This window comes from Symphodus melops (genome assembly GCF_947650265.1).
Source record: "Symphodus melops genome assembly, chromosome: 16".
Taxonomy (NCBI): Eukaryota; Metazoa; Chordata; class Actinopteri; order Labriformes; family Labridae; genus Symphodus; species Symphodus melops.
The window spans coordinates 22910694-22923890 of NC_136706.1; the positions used below are offsets into that span (position 1 = coordinate 22910694).

Sequence of the window (13197 nt, forward strand, 5' to 3'; positions counted from 1 at the left end):
GTCCGGTGTTTGTGCTCCTGATCTTTCCTGTAGAAACAGCAGCAGGTCAAAATGTCCCCCCGACTGCAGAGAAGATTCAATCAGTCAGATTCCCGTTGAGATAACGTCCCGTCTCTCAGGCTGCAACCGCGTGTTGATTCCACCATCTAAAAGATCTGATTGGTCCGTGGGCGGAGCTTTAACCTGCTCCGGAGCAGGTCAGGTGTTCCGCATCAGTTACCGTGGTGACATACCCAGGTAAAAAGTAATCCACTCTCGTGGGACTGAAAACCCAGAGTGAACCCTGAAGTGACCCTGCTAGGCTCAAATCCTGCTTCGTAGTCCAGGCCTCTGGTCTCTGACAGCTGCTGGTGCAAGAAATGAGACCACCGTGGCTTATTGCAGCTTTCGCACCAATGTGTCGACGCCAACATGGCGTTTCAGATATCATGCAGCCACCTCATTTCCAACAACAGGAAAGACACTCCAGGAGTTGTCGTTGGCACAGGAATGTTTGTGTCGCTGATTAGTCACTTGGCTGAGGCCACACCTGGATCTCAAACCGGGGTTACATGCCAAGTGTTTTCCAGGCAGCGATCGGGTTTCTCAAAATGTTAAAAAACAGAAAAAACCAGGATACTCAAGACTGCATGTAAGAAGAAAAAACACCGGTGGGTTCGTCGACTGGTCTTTCGAAGCCTGCGGTTTAGCATTTTGACAGCCGCCATCTGTTTTTCTTTTTTAAATTCCAGACGTGCACACCTGAGAATTGTTTTCACACACAGGAGACCGCAGATGTTGCAAGGACATGATTAAAAAAAACAAGGTGGAAATAGCTGAGACTAAATGACAGATTTAACCTTTTAATCGTATAAATTATCAACAGGTCGTATTTGTGTACGGAGGAGAGTCAACGAGAAGTCCATTTGTTTCTGTATGAAAAGACATTTTAAAGCAAATTATCACTGTGTACGTAGACGAGAGAATATTCTGGGAGTGTGTCGAATAATCTCGTTCTTCGTACAACAGGCTGAGTACCGATGAAGGAGACGCTGCGTGTTCCCCTCGATTTAATGTTTCTAATTTGCTGTGCTGTCACATGACTGAAAGAGGAACTTTAAAACATTGTGGCTCTTTATTTCTTTTGTCATCTTCTTGTCATCTTCAGACTTATGGCCGCTGGTTTGGTGTGCAATAAAAATGCATGTGTGTTACATGAGTGTGGTCGTCTGGTTCTTCAAAACCCACAGACACTGTGTACGTGACAAACTGCACGCGACAAGAGTGCGCCCGAAGAGGTGCCAACAACAGTGCCAACAACAGTGCCGTGCAAATCAAATAAACCACAATCTGGCAACAAGCGTAAAGGCATCTGAGCACCTTGAAGCAGCTTGCTTTACTCTCTCTCCTTATGATGCGAAGTGTATATCTAGTTACATTCAAAAGAAACTGATTCATGGGTTTGTAATGTTCTGATGTAAAACTAAACGTCAACATGCTTTTGTTGTGAAGACGTTGATTGACGTTATCTGTTTAAGGTGGAGCTCCGTGGGCCAAATTTTTTTTTTTTTTTTAAACCACAGACAATGTTTGGTGTTGTCAGGTGTGGTAAAAATAAATCCGCCCATACTTTTCAAAGGAACTTTCATGAGAACAACCTCTGGTAAATGTGGCCCAATCAACCGTGGACATCTGCTTCAGACCGACACAATTCTACAATTCATCAAGCAGACGCCTTTATCCAAAGCGACGTAAATCAGAGAGTAAGTACAACGCAAGCAAAGAGCGAGAGAGGAGGAAACAACGTCAGGAAGTGCAAACGATCAGCTTTAAGTCTGATCGGACACGCAGGTGCTGACAGGAAGTGATCAGAGACGAAGCACAACATCGACGGCAGTTCTTCAAACTTCTAATCAGAAAACATCTTAAATATCGTCCTTATCAAATAAAACCATTGTCATCCTCAAGAATATGAAGACCATGGTTAGCGGCATCACTAAGGTGTTCATAAAGAGCTGGGTCTTTAGCTTTTCCTTAAAGGTGCAAAGGGACTCTGCAGATGGACTGGAGTTTGGTGGTTGGTTCCACCACCGGGGGGCGACAGAGGAGAAGAGTCTTAGAGAGTTGGGACCCTGAAGGTTGGATCAGACGCCTTTCATTGGCAGAGCGTAGAGGGCGGGAGGAAGTGTAGACCATAAACACAATATATGTAGACACCTCATAGACTGACACTGTGTATTGGAGCTGACGTGCAGCGCAGCCGCCATCTTGGATGGGTCTCTTGTCCGTCCGCTCTGCATTCATTTCTATTGAGGATATCCTCGATTACAATCATCATCATAACTCGCCGAATCTCTAAAGGATTTTTTTTTTTTTAGAGCAGTTTGGTTTGTTACAAACAGCAGAAATGTAGTTATGATACAGGACGTTTGGCACGTTGAAAAATAAGTGTTTTCATGCCAAAATACTTTGTATTCTGCTCTAACGAAGACCTATGGTAGGCTATCGCTTATTGACAAATGTAAAAATTAATTAATTTGATGTTTTAGTGAATGAACAAGTATGAGTGCTCGTTTGAATTCATTTCTTCCAGAAGACTCTCCGTCTCTGAAAGACATTGTTTGGTGTATCATAGCACTTAATATGTGCAGACACACATTCTTATTTGTTACCTATAACATCAGTGCCAGCACCATGACTATGAGAACGTGTGCATGTGTGTAAGAGAGCTGTGGTCAGACATGAAGGAAACCTGTTGAAGCTTCTCTGAGTACAATGCAGCAGCCAGTATGTCCTCCTTCTAACTTTAGATTCAAACTAGGAACCTCCTGCTGGGCTCATGGACACCAGGAGCAAACACGTCAAACAAGCCAACTCTGTAGAAGTCATGATGCAAGAGTGAATAAAACTAGTCATGGACATAATCCCAGAAAGTCCTTCCTGATTGAAACTCAAATAAACAGCTCAATAAACCCTTTAGTCAGCATCATCCCCCAGAGTTTCACATGTGGGACTCGTGACAGTGTTTAATTTTAGTTGGCCTGTCGCAAGTATTTCCAAATCTGCGTGGGCCAGCTCAGGGGTCTTGCTAGATTTTGATTCACACTTCCTTTCAAGTGTTTCACCCACTCAACCCCCCAGGTGAAATATGAATTCTCTCCCAGTCGCCCACATTTCCCCTAATACAAAAAGGAGAGTTGCACAAGAGTCTATTTTAATTTCCTGTGGAGATTTCCACATCCTCGGTCCTTTCTTTTCAGATACTTGTTTTACTCCCTCTAACTTTTACAAGTCTGCTCAAGTTTATGATTGCGTAAACCCAAGCTCCACCCCGATTCCCCCGGATTCACCAAAATGAACAGATACGGGGATATGTAGGAGGGAATATGATGCAAGAAGGAAAGGAAAAATACAAATAAACTTTTCACAAAGATGTTCACTCCTGACCTTTTCTCCACAGTGCAGGAGAAAGGGATGTCTACAGTATCTGATCATTTTGTTGATATTACTCCAGCAGGGCATCTTCAAGAAAGAAAAAAACATTTACAAGATTAACTTCGTAAATCACTTTAAATTAAACTGGGTAAATTATTATTCTGAAAGGTTTTACTCCATCAAAGGAGCACCTGTGTGAAAATGATGACAGAAGTCAATCCTTTTCTTCAGTTTGGTTCTTTCTTTGGAAAAGTCCCAATTTTTTTATTTTCAGGGTCCTGATGCTGGTGTTTCAAAAGATGAAGTATTTATTCATTTTTTAAAAACTTTCTTTGAAGTATAAATTAGAATAACTTCCACATTTGTCATTTTCTGGTGGTGTCATGGTTTGGTTTTTTGTTCTGTATTTAATCTTGTTTTAGTTCATTATTTCCCTTGTGCGCTTTAATGTTTCATAGTCTGTTTTACTTTAGTCCGTAGTGTGTTTTCCTGTATCCTTGTGTCCTCCTATGTAGCATGTTAGTTTATTTCCGGTCTTGTGTTTTAAGTCTAGTCATTAGTGTTTCCTGTTTTATTTTGTATATCTGGTTTTGGTGGTGTCAGGTTGTACTTTGTACTTGTCCTCAGTGTTCTTTGTTCCTTGTGTTTCCCGCCTTAGTGATGACCCTGATGTTCCTCACCTGTCTCGTTAGTCTCACCTGTGTCCAATTACCCCTTGTCTATTTAGTGTCTGTGTTTTTTCTCAGTCTCTTGTCGGTTCATTGTTTTGTCATGCATTGTCTCGTGGTCTGTCGTCCCGGAATGTGTTTCATCTCCCTGCTCCCTGTGTTTTCTCCGTTGTGGTTTTTGGAACGTTTTGGATTTTTCTTGTAAGTTTTTGTTTTTGCCTTTTGTTTAAATAAATTAGTTTATTCTGCATTTGGGTCCTCCTCTCCCTGTTTCCTGCCTGCTCGATCGTGACAGGTGGCTGCTGCTCTTCTTGATAAAGACTTAAAACAATGACTTTATTTTTTAGTTTAGTGGAGGGAATCATGTGATCGTCGTGAGTGGCTGATGATGCCATTACCACGATTTCCTCTCCTGTAGCTTTATTGATTTTGTTCTTAATTCGCAAACAAGTTGAAACGTGATTAAAAGATGATTCAATAGATTTCTTCACGCAGACACAATCCTGAGAAAATACATCAGGGCAAAATGTTTATATGTAAAAGATACGTTTAGACATGCACTGTGTCTTCCCTGAAGTCTAGATAGATAGATAGATAGATAGATACTTTATTGATCCCGAGGGAAATAAATCAATCCTCTAACCTGAGGATTTAAAGTTGTCCACTCTTAGGAAGACGTGGGGCCAGATTTACTAAAGGTTTGCGTGTATTAAAACGTGTGCAAACTTGATACCACCAGCAAAAAATGTGCTACCTGATCTACTAACAGCGTGCAGTGAGGATTGCGTCTTTCATATGAGCAAAACAACACGTACTGTTCATTTAGTACGTTTGCCTTAATGAATATACAAAACGAGGAGTTTCTGCCTCAGCGCGCAAAATACTGGGAGGAGAAAATGCAAAGAAGTTAAGTTAGTACACGCAATGTGATTTACCAAGTCAGGTAAAGACTGCGGTGGTTGTGACGGTGTCTGAATTTAACACCTTTGAAAAGAACGTGCTAATCCAAGAGCCCCAGTGTGACGCACTGCAGCCTGCCGTTAGGAGGAGACATAGGCTCAATAAAAGACGTGTCAACACGTTTAAATGACAGAAAAATAAATGGTATGTATTTATTTTGTATCTTGCTTCAATAATAGTTTAAAAGAAACGCCATGATTAAACTGTGAACATTCACAGCGTCTGCACTAATGTCGTCCTATTTCCCTCTTCTCGCCAACATTACATTTTAAACTGGGCGTTTCATTTTCTCGGGTTACGCGTCTCTGGTGCGTTCTGGGCGCTCCTCCAGAGCGCGCTCGTCTCTTCACTCTACAGCCCCCCCTCCCCCCTGCTGCTGCGCTGTGGGGTTTGCACCTGACATCATTCACGCAAATGTTCTTAGTAAATCACCCGCAAAACGGCCACAAGCCAAACGTGCAAACTTTTACAATGAACACGCGATTTAGTACTTTTTAATTGAGATCTTAGTAAATCAGGCCCATAGAGCGAAACGTAGTACAGGCCCCTCGATGTTACGACAAAGTCCGCCGCATCAGAAGCGTGAGCTACTCCTGAAAGCTGATGTGATAAAAATGTAAATTATACTCGGATACATTAGCTCGTCATTAAACTTTTTTTTTTTTTTTTGCCTCAGGTCGGTTTTCATTGGGGATAGAGGAAGTAGCAGAGAGAATCACTCCCATGATTCTCCGCCGGCCTTCACGTCATTCTTTTGTTATTGTTTAGCAATATGCAACATGACGATTTTTGCATCACATGAAGAAAACTTTCAAGCAAAGAAAAACACATTTTTCTCGTCTCAGGGCAAAATGAGGGCTGGACCATTCAACACTACTATCATGTTTCTAATGACACACAGCTTCATGCAAATGGGTGAAGTATCCCTTTAAATACTACGCCTTCAATTGAAATGTGTGCTCCAGTATTTCCTTAACGATATCACATTTGGGTCTGTCATTTGTGAAGCGCCAATGTGTGCATAAAGCTTTATGTGAATTTGAATATTGAGTGTATTCCTGTTTTCAGCGGCACCTCATCCAGGTGCTGGTAAACGCTGTGGCGACATAAATGCTCTATCGTTATCACAAGTAAGCCTGTATTCTTCCTCGCCACTCTCACCAGCACAAATGTTTAAGGTTTACAAAAACTTGCATAAATCTGGCTTTTGTACTCGTGTCAGGTTTACTTGCATCATCCAAAAAAAACAACTCATATTACACTTTTCTCTGGGTTTCTCTGGTAAACTTCATACAACACAATTATCATGTGTTAAAATGTAAAGCCACAGCACCATTCCTCTGATTGCTCAGTAATGTAAAATCTGGCAACTTTAATTCAAACTGTTTTCACATATGCACTCCTGGAAATCTGGAGAACATTTCAGGCAGATGGATTCTATGACATTTTAGGTAAAAAGATGTGATAGACGCAGTAAGTTGTTTACTTAATTGTTTTAATAAAATCACTGCTATGTGGAGTTCAACACTGCAGGATATACCTCTAAAAGTCAATGTGGATTTTGAATGTGTTTTATGGTTAGATACCTAAAATAAGGTCTGTAGTTAACATGAGCTGAAGAGATGTTGACGTTTTGTTAGATGAGATAAACTACGTTAGCGAAGACCCCCACTGGTGAATTTTAAAGCTTTACGTGCACTTAAAACGGCGGTTGCTAACAAGTAGCTAAATGAGACTAAAGTGGTTGTCATATTTAGCTACGGTTTAGCTAGCTTGTCAAAACCGCTGATTAGATCACTCTAGCATAACGGTCGTGACAGTAGTTGATGGTGGTGTTAGCTTGTAGCATAACGTTAGCTTTTTTACTTCTCTGCATTAACTCTTCAAACTTCATATACATGGTGTTCATCTGTAAAGATTATCCTGCTGAACAAAACAGCTACACATCAGAAACGTGTGTTTGGCACAGAGGTTATTTTCTGCAATGATGCAAAAACCAATTCAAAAATCCCGTAGGAGAATTCATTCAAACTGATAGCGAAGATACTTCTGGGTTGGCCTCCAAAGATACGTCATCACTTCTCTCAGTCTATAAAATTCCACCAAATGCACATTCGGCCTGTCTCCGTTACAGCAGCGGAGTGAGAGGTGTTTCCAGTGGTCACAGCTCGGGGAGGAAGGAGCCCTCTGTATCAGATACGCAAAAAAAAGATGCCGCATCACAGCGCATTAATTTACCCCAGGATTCATCAAGCGGGGTGGTAAGTCAGGTACAGAAACAATATATAAACATCCGGTAAATTTTCATAATAAAACAGTGTTTTTTGTTTTACATCCTTGTATACAACAAACATTGTAAAATCTCGCACGGTCGAGAGTGAATGTGTGAACGACAGCAGGTGGAAGTTCTGGGTCAGCGTCAACTCCCCTTCCAATGCGGATTTTCCTAAAGTTTTCATGCTACGTTCTCACGTTAGCTCGTCTGTGCCTTTACATGGAAAAGGTTTAAGAGGGCTGCTTTGAAACACTCACACATGCAGCTCGCAGGTTTGTTCATGTGGCAAAGCATCAATATCGCACAGTATTTGTTAAAGTATTTTTTTTATTTCAGAAGATACAGAAGTATAACACAAAACACAATATTTAACATTTTTGAAGTTTTTGTTGTTCCGTAAAACACAAAATTATAGCTGAGTAAACAGAAGAGATATGGGCACTTTAATTTAAATTAAACTTTTAAGTCACGTCTTTAACATATTTTAAAAATAGATCACTGGTTGATAATAATAATAATAATAATAGCTAACATAAATACTTTTAATATGAACTTAAAAATGTCATCAAATGAATCAGCTGAATGTAAAATTAAAGATTTAAATTCAAAGCCAGTAGCACATTTTTATTGATTTTCATACACTTTGTAGATTTTTGTAATTCGTCTTAGTATCACAAACTTCAGACCTCTCCAGAGAAACCTTCAACAATAAAATTTCAGCAGTAAAATTAAAAAGTCCAGAAAAAGTCCAGCTCATCCGTTACACACAAACTGGAAGCATAGTAAATATTAATGAACAAAACCTGAGTGACATCATTCACCCGCCATGCTGGACATGCTGCCTCAGGCTAACTTTCAGTCAACCCAACGACACGCTGAGAGCCGCCGCTAAGCCTCCTGAATAAACATTACACCGCGCCCACTCGTCAGTCATGCCGACTAGGCGCTATGGACAATGCATCTCACTCACAAAATCAAAACAGAGCTTTTTAAAAATATAAGAATTATCCCCCGCACAGTGTTTGCTAGTGATTACGATAACTAATCAGACCTTTTTGTTTTTTTGCACCAGGCTTTAAACATGATTATTTGTGCTGTAAAAACTGGCTATGTCGAATGGGTGTGTATGTGACTTCCGGCGTTCCTGCAGCCAGCCTCTAGTGGACACCTGACGAACTGCAAGATATCACTCTTCAGCAAATGGTTATTTTTCAAAACCGGTCACAGTGGCTAAGTCCACATTAAAAGGAAGAACTTAAAAACATACATTTAAGTAGAAGGTGATTTTAAGGAATACGTTAAATAGTGTGTCGAGACGTAGGTTGGGAACTGAAGGGTCACTGGTTCAAGTCTCGGTGCAGACCAATTCTGAAAATTGGTCTGGTAGCAAGACTTCCTGAGCCCGCCGAGCAAGGCACTGCTCTCCTTCACCAGCTTTGGAGCGCTCGCTTTGTTCAGCAATGGAATAAGCGTAACATCTGCTGACATGTTTATTTTGTTGTCAATATTTGTCCATTCAAAATAAAGATTAATTAAAAAAATAAACAAAATTCCCCTTGCCGTATTAATACAATATATGATCCTATTATTCTAAAGACTCGCAAAAAAAGAAGGAAAAAAAGCTTATTCTCAGGATTGCTTCATTTGTGTACGAGAAAAGCTCCAAAGTATGATGAAATGATCATGTCTTCACCCCCAGTGACCAACACCTTCACCTGGTTTCCTTCATCCAACTGAAAGAGCTGCCCCACAGAGAGAGTCCTTAACGCTTCTGGCTTGCACCTTACACTGTCCGCTGCAGTTGTGAGGTCCCTGGATCCGTATTCGTCAATGAACTTTTGCAGTATCAAACTGAAGTCACTGAAGTCCTTTAAGTCCATGTCTTTGTTTTGGCACCTGAAAGTGATCCTCACATAAACGAAGTAGTAGCCACTCTCAGGGATCTGGATACCGTCTCTGGCTGGTTCATTATTGAGGCCCTTCCATTTCATGTACCCTGAACCATTTGGGCGGGGATCCCTCACGGAGGCTGTAGGAGGAGACACCAAGGGTTAGTCAAATATTCCACGTGATGCTGCTGTTTTCACAAGCAGCATTCCTGGGAATTCCCTACGGAGACGGATAACTCACTGCTGAGTGAAATCAAAGGAACTCTGACGAAATACCCACAGCCGTCGAGTTGATCTGACTTACGAGCTGTGGTGTGAACCCAACAAAACCATCTGGCCTTCATTTGAACTCCAGCAGCTCTCTGTGAACGTGTGAAAGAATCTACATGCACTTTTTTCTCTTTTTAACGCTGACGTAAAAATCAACGCACTCGGATGTTTTTGCATCTGGAGTTGTGTTTTTGGCTGTAGAGGATTCTGCTGAGAACCATGACTCAGGGTCTTTTTATTTTCGTATTGCATACTTTACGAAATGATTTCTTTTTTAAGATCTTTTTTTTTTTTAAATTTTTTTTTTATCTTGAGTCTCCTTCAAGAATTTGGGGAGAGATGCAAGAAATTTACCAGAATAAATCCACACATTTACAAGAATAAAATCAGAACATAACAAGAATAAGATCGTGATTTACGAGAATAACGTTGTATATTTGTGGCTCTGTTTCCCTTTCCTCAATTTTTGTTCAGGCCGCTCTTCTTCTACAACCTTTCAGAATAATAAGTGTAACCATAATTTAAATCAATTAATTAATTTGAAATTGTAAATGTACAACTTTATTATTGTAAATTGATGACTTTAATTTTACAAATTAGAGATAAAACATAAACAACAGTCGTGTGAAATGTTAGATAATGTAAAGGGAAACACTCACAGAGAGCAAAGGGCAATGGACGGTCGGAGATTGATGGAGAATCAGCTGTCAAGTGAAAAAGAGGTTTTAAAAATTAATTCTCAGAATTAGTAACAAATAGGCTTCGTGTTATTCATAACACAAACAGGTTCTGTCAGTCGTGTTTGGCCGGGAGGGCAGACAGCAGTGACTTGTTCACTTTATAATTAAAACATTTATTACTCGTGTTGATGACACGTCATACCTGAAGGACATTCTTGCTTGGAGTAGGCGGGACTTGAGGGCTCAGCGCTCTGGGGAAAAAGGTTTAAAATGATGTTTAATTAGAAGCTTTTCAAGGCTTGCCTGAACAAAGTGCTCCACATCAACGTGCATTCATTGACAGGCAGAGAGGTACAACATATATTATGTATCTTTGATTTGGATTTGATACCAATATCGTGGACAGAGTCCAAGAGGTTCATGTTTGTTAGGTATGTGGTTAGTGTGTTCAGTTGCATTTCTGTCTGTGCCTAAAATCAATATAGAAATTGTGAAAAAAAAGAAAGCTAAGTCTGAGCGTGTCGAAACCTTGGTGTCGTCTTATTTTGCTCTCCTTCTGTCCTCACGTTTGTTTTTAGATCCAACAATCACTGAGGGTTGTCTTTTGTGGTTTTTTACTGAAACCAAAGTTTCACTCACTTCTACTGACATGTGCTTTTGCTTTCATTTGTTCTTTCACAAGTTCATTAAAAGGGAAGTAGTTAATGATTAACGCTGTCTTAACCGCACATTTATACGATGCAACATCTGTCCTCTGACAGCATCTGTAGCCTGAAGGAGAACACGCGACCTTTATACACGATACTTGATGACTGATTTTTTTTTAACAAAGCAAAAGTAAATAGGACGATTTATGAGCAGTCCTTCATGTTTTCCCTTTATGGATATCCTTTGAAGTAGCCGACACATTTTGCGATGCAGGGAAACAAGCTGTTCACAATAAACGCAAAAGATTTTCTGAAATACACGCAGAGCTTAATCTGCTGCAGCGCATTTACCTTAAATGCTTTTTTAAAAAGTTGATATGATAAACTTAATTAAAAGCAGTTGCATGCCTCATGTGCAAAGGTTAACGTTGTATTAGCAGCCATGGATTCAAATGGGTCCCTATTCCCTCATCCCAACAATATATGTATATATATGTATATATATGTATATATGTGTATATATATGTATATATGTGTATATATATATATATATATATATATATATTTTTTTTTAACTACCTTCAGAAGTAAAACCAGCAGCTCAGATCAACTCAGAAAATGCCCCTCCGATGACTTGTGTTCAACTATTTATAAGGCATTAAAAGCTCTTTATAGTGTGTATAACGTGGAGCTGGCCCATGAAGACTCTTAAAGGTAATCAATACATTTTACCTGCTGAGGTAGAGAGGGTTTAATGTAAAAGCTGGATTCATTTAAGCTTCGATTGTTGGTTTCTTGTAAAAAGGAACTGGTACTGCAACACCCCTGTTTTTGACCTTCTCTTCAACCAGCACTTCAGGGTTAGGGTCAGTTCAGTCTCTCCCCTCCAGCTCAGGTGTATATTTACATATTGCACACAGACCAACTGGAAGAACATACCTTTGGTGTGATGGATCCAGATTTTTCCTGAAGCTGGAGGAAAATGAAGAATGACACACAGCCGAGCAGCAGCAGCAGAGAGACCAGTCTGAACCGAGCTTCCTGCTGTTTTATGTCCCGGCAGTGCTGGAGCAGGATGAGCACAGACTCATCCTGGGAGACATCTACTCTACTGCAGGCCTCTCCAGTTGGCACAGTGTATCTCGTCTGCTTCTGTCCCATGTCTACAAGCTGCATCTCTGCCAGTGGGTTCTCCTGAAAAATGCTGTGAACCACTGAAACATGTGGTGACTTATATTAGCTTGAAAAGTGTGGCCGGTGCCAAACACCCACATCATCACTCTCCAGTTACCTCATGATCTCTCCATTCATAAAATGGGCAGAGAAGCACCTCCCCTAAACAAGGGTCTCACACAACGTCATCTGAATTCTAAAAAAAGAACCTATGAATCATATCGTGGAGCTCCGGGCCAAATGAAAAAAAAACAAAAAAACATTGGGCCCTATTATATGACAGGCAAGACTAACCATGGAGAATTTCTGTAGCCACACCTCCAGCACACAATTAACTCATTCAAACTGGAAACGACTCTTGAAGCTTTGTTTTACACCCTGAAAAAGATAAGATCTCTTTAATGTCATTGTTCAAGTACAACAAAATACTGTTAGAGCAATCCTGCAGATGCAAATCAAAAACATGAAAATACAGAAAGCAAAACACTATAACCAAAGTTACTAATAAGAATATGATTGTGTTTCGGGAAGGGGTACTTGCCCTCTGATGCACCTTGGTTTTACGAAGTTTTATGGTTCTACTGCATAAAGTTTATTACATCTGAGAGGTACATTTGGAACGTGTCTGTTTCTGTGCTCTTCCCAAAAAATGTAATCAATAAAAATATTTGACCCCCCAAAAAAAGAATATTAATGTGGATAAAAAAAAAGCAGCATGAATACAAAAAGTTGGAAGTGACACAAATAAATATATCGCACTTATAGTCAGGTTCATTATATTTAGATTTTAACCTTTGTAGGATTGTTTTGGGTGATTTACTAAACTTTACGTTTTGTGAGAAAATCAATGTTTGCATTTGCCCAGATGTCTATGTGGCGGCCATATTGAATTTTTAAAAAATGGCCACCTGTAAAACTTTAATTCGTAACATCTCAGCTTCTGAATGAGCATGAATGTTGATCAAAACTGCCTGTTACAAAACTACAAAACTTTATGAACCCATAGATGCATAAGTGGGTCAAAAATGACGGGTGTGGTTGTTTTCTTGTAATATGATTCAAATGAAAAGTTTTTCACATTCAATATTCCATGTTCCTCAAAAACATGTCTTTATTCATCATCCCTTTAAATAAATCCACAATATGGGTAAAAAAAAAAACTACACCTGACAAGTAGAGGGTCAGAAAACTCGAAGTTCCTTCTATTGAACAGTTTTTCTT

At 40.0% G+C, this 13197-nt stretch overlaps 1 protein-coding gene across 1 annotated transcript; it reads right to left on the reverse strand.

Moving 5' to 3' along the window:
• Positions 1–7894: 7894 nt before the first annotated feature.
• Positions 7895–12389, reverse strand: LOC306837095 (uncharacterized protein). Its single transcript, XM_079364586.1, has 4 exons — positions 11743–12389; positions 10359–10407; positions 10136–10180; positions 7895–9346 (listed from the first exon to the last, which is right to left on the reverse strand). The coding sequence occupies exons 1-4, from the start codon at positions 11977–11979 to the stop codon at positions 8958–8960; spliced, it is 720 nt and encodes a 239-aa protein (XP_079220712.1). The 5' UTR covers positions 11980–12389; the 3' UTR covers positions 7895–8957.
• Positions 12390–13197: the final 808 nt, after the last annotated feature.

Excerpts from the sequence above, each read along its gene's own strand:
- LOC306837095 (XM_079364586.1), bottom strand. The coding sequence starts at position 11,979 with ATGCAGCTTGTAGACATGGGACAGAAGCAGACGAGATACACTGTGCCA. Across the intron at positions 10,408-11,742 it reads CTGGATCCATCACACCAAAG|AGCGCTGAGCCCTCAAGTCC; the intron begins GTATGTTCTTCC and ends CTTTTTCCCCAG. Across the intron at positions 9,347-10,135 it reads TCCATTGCCCTTTGCTCTCT|CCTCCGTGAGGGATCCCCGC; the intron begins GTGAGTGTTTCC and ends CTCCTCCTACAG.